This window comes from Austrofundulus limnaeus, unplaced genomic scaffold, assembly GCF_001266775.1.
Source record: "Austrofundulus limnaeus strain Quisiro unplaced genomic scaffold, Austrofundulus_limnaeus-1.0 Scaffold8, whole genome shotgun sequence".
NCBI lineage: Eukaryota > Metazoa > Chordata > Actinopteri > Cyprinodontiformes > Rivulidae > Austrofundulus > Austrofundulus limnaeus.
Window position 1 is genome coordinate 4,344,957 of NW_013952410.1, and position 2,127 is coordinate 4,347,083.

Consider the following 2,127-nt stretch of genomic DNA (forward strand, 5'->3'; position numbering starts at 1 on the left):
ATTATTATTTGTTAATTTAACCTGTTTATTCTGTTCTTGTAGTCTCTGAAGGAGGTGAAGGAAAAGGTGGAGGGAGGCTATCGAATGGAGGCTCCAGAGGAATGTCCTGCTGATATTTACTCCCTCATGAGGCTCTGCTGGGAACAGGAGCCTCGCAGGAGACCCGGCTTTCCCAAACTGAGGGAGAAACTCGAACAGGAAATGGTTAAACGGCGCCCTGGACCAGAGGCGGAGCTTCAAGAAGGAATCAGGTCTGGATGCAGAAGCTGAGCTTGATTTTTCTTTTTTATTCAAACAGTGGAAACGAAGATTCGGCTCTTCACATTTGTACTGAACGTGTATTGGAGGAATAAAATGTTTCTCTGTAGGATGAACAAACTTAATTTCATGGATGGAAAAAGACTGTTGACTCAGAGAGAAGAGAACTTTTTTTTGGTCTGTCACGATGCTTGGACTATTTGTTGGGAATCACTGTCAACTACAACCACAGAGGGTTTTAGGCCAATAATTGTAAATAAAATACATCCAGTGATTATTTTCTGAGTTTCATTTCAAGAAAAGGAATAAAACAGTATTATCACACATTGCACAGCAATAAGACACTTTAACTTGTTAATAAATGCAGACGTTTTGCAAACCGTTCTGAGTTTTTCCAGAAATAAAAGCATTTATCTGGTCTCTGAGAACATCGTTGGTCAAAGATCATCTTTAGGGATTTCTGTGTATTTTCTGGAAAACAAATTGCATATTTTTCCCAGCAAAAACACACTTGGCAGACTTTGATTCGATTCATCCTGATTGAATTCCTGTCATGAGACTAAATCAAGGGAAAAGACGACATTTAATATTTGCTCTGAGATTATTTGAGTGATTTGTGTGATCCTTCGCCCTCCTGGGATGTCTTGGGCCTTTTTGGTTCCTAAACAATTTTGTTCTCTAATATTTTTTTTGAACATTTTTATTTATTGCAATGCACACTATGTTCTGTAGTGTTTCATTTTAGATTCTTTAAAATAAAGACAATAAAATGTTCTTATTTTCCCAGTAATACTACAATAAATTGACTTTATATCTCAGCCCTATGTGAAGCCTCTTCCGTAGGATTGTTGTCATGTCACAAGACTAAATTAAAGATGTCATTTGACATAAGTCTGCGTAAGCCTGGTGTTTATCGGTACCCCGAGAGACGGAGCACAAATTGCAGCTTGAGGTTTTGTCTCGTTATTATACAGTGAGAGCAAAGGTCCGCAACGATTTGTTCAATCTGCTTGGTGTTTGTCTGAAGCCTCTAATGGGATGAGCAGCAATTTTCTGCAGGGATTTATGATGAATAAATGTGGACAAAAATACGTTGAACGTGGTGCATTTGCAGTATTTGCATCCCTGGAAGTCTCCCCCCGCTCCGGTTTTTGCACTAATATAGGTGGATCACGGGACAAAGCCTTCACCCATATGTCGAGGAGTGAGCTGAGATGCTTTTCTCGGAGGCTCTAATTCCTTCAGGTGCGCTTTCTACTAAGACTTAGAAAACAGCTAATCTGCTGAAGTGGCAGAAGGCTTTGGCATACGATGACCTGTCACCTGTTGCTTTCACCTGCTCCTAAAGAGACAAGGAGCTGGAAGACTAAAGCCACCCCCTCTGGATCCTTTGTTCTCCAGTACCTCTGCTCTCTGGTACCTACCTTCCTAGGTATCTTTGCTCCCTTGTACTTAGGTTCCCTGGTATCTATGTTCTCCAGTACCTCTGTACCCTACCTATTCCTGGTAATACTGCTCTCCAGTACCTATGTTCCCCAGTAATTATGCTAGCTGGTACCTGTGTTCCTCTTTACTTGTGTTTCTCAATACCTCTGTTCCCTGGTTCCTATGTTCCTAGGTATTTTTATTCTCCTGTACTTAGGTTCCCTGATATCTATGTTCTTCAGTACTTCTTTTCTCTGGTACCGGTGTTTCCCTGTATTTAGGCACCATGGTATCTATGCTCTTCGTTACCTCTGTTCACTGATACCTATGTACCTAGGTATTGTTGTTCCCTGGTACTTATGTTTTTCCATGCCTTTATTCTCTAGTATAGTGTTTCCCAAAGTTGGGGTCGGGACCCAAAGTGGGGTCCTGAAACATCAAGGT

At 41.0% G+C, this 2,127-nt stretch overlaps 1 protein-coding gene across 1 annotated transcript in view; it reads left to right on the plus strand.

Annotated features, from left to right (window-relative positions):
• The window catches only part of matk (megakaryocyte-associated tyrosine kinase), a gene marked incomplete at its 5' end in the record, with an annotated part of 10,680 nt that extends 9,531 nt beyond the window's left edge, over positions 1–1,149 (plus strand). Inside the window, 1 exon segment of the mRNA XM_014000704.1 lies at positions 43–1,149. Within this exon segment, the coding sequence (XP_013856158.1) occupies positions 43–270 (228 nt within the window).
• Positions 1,150–2,127: the final 978 nt, after the last annotated feature.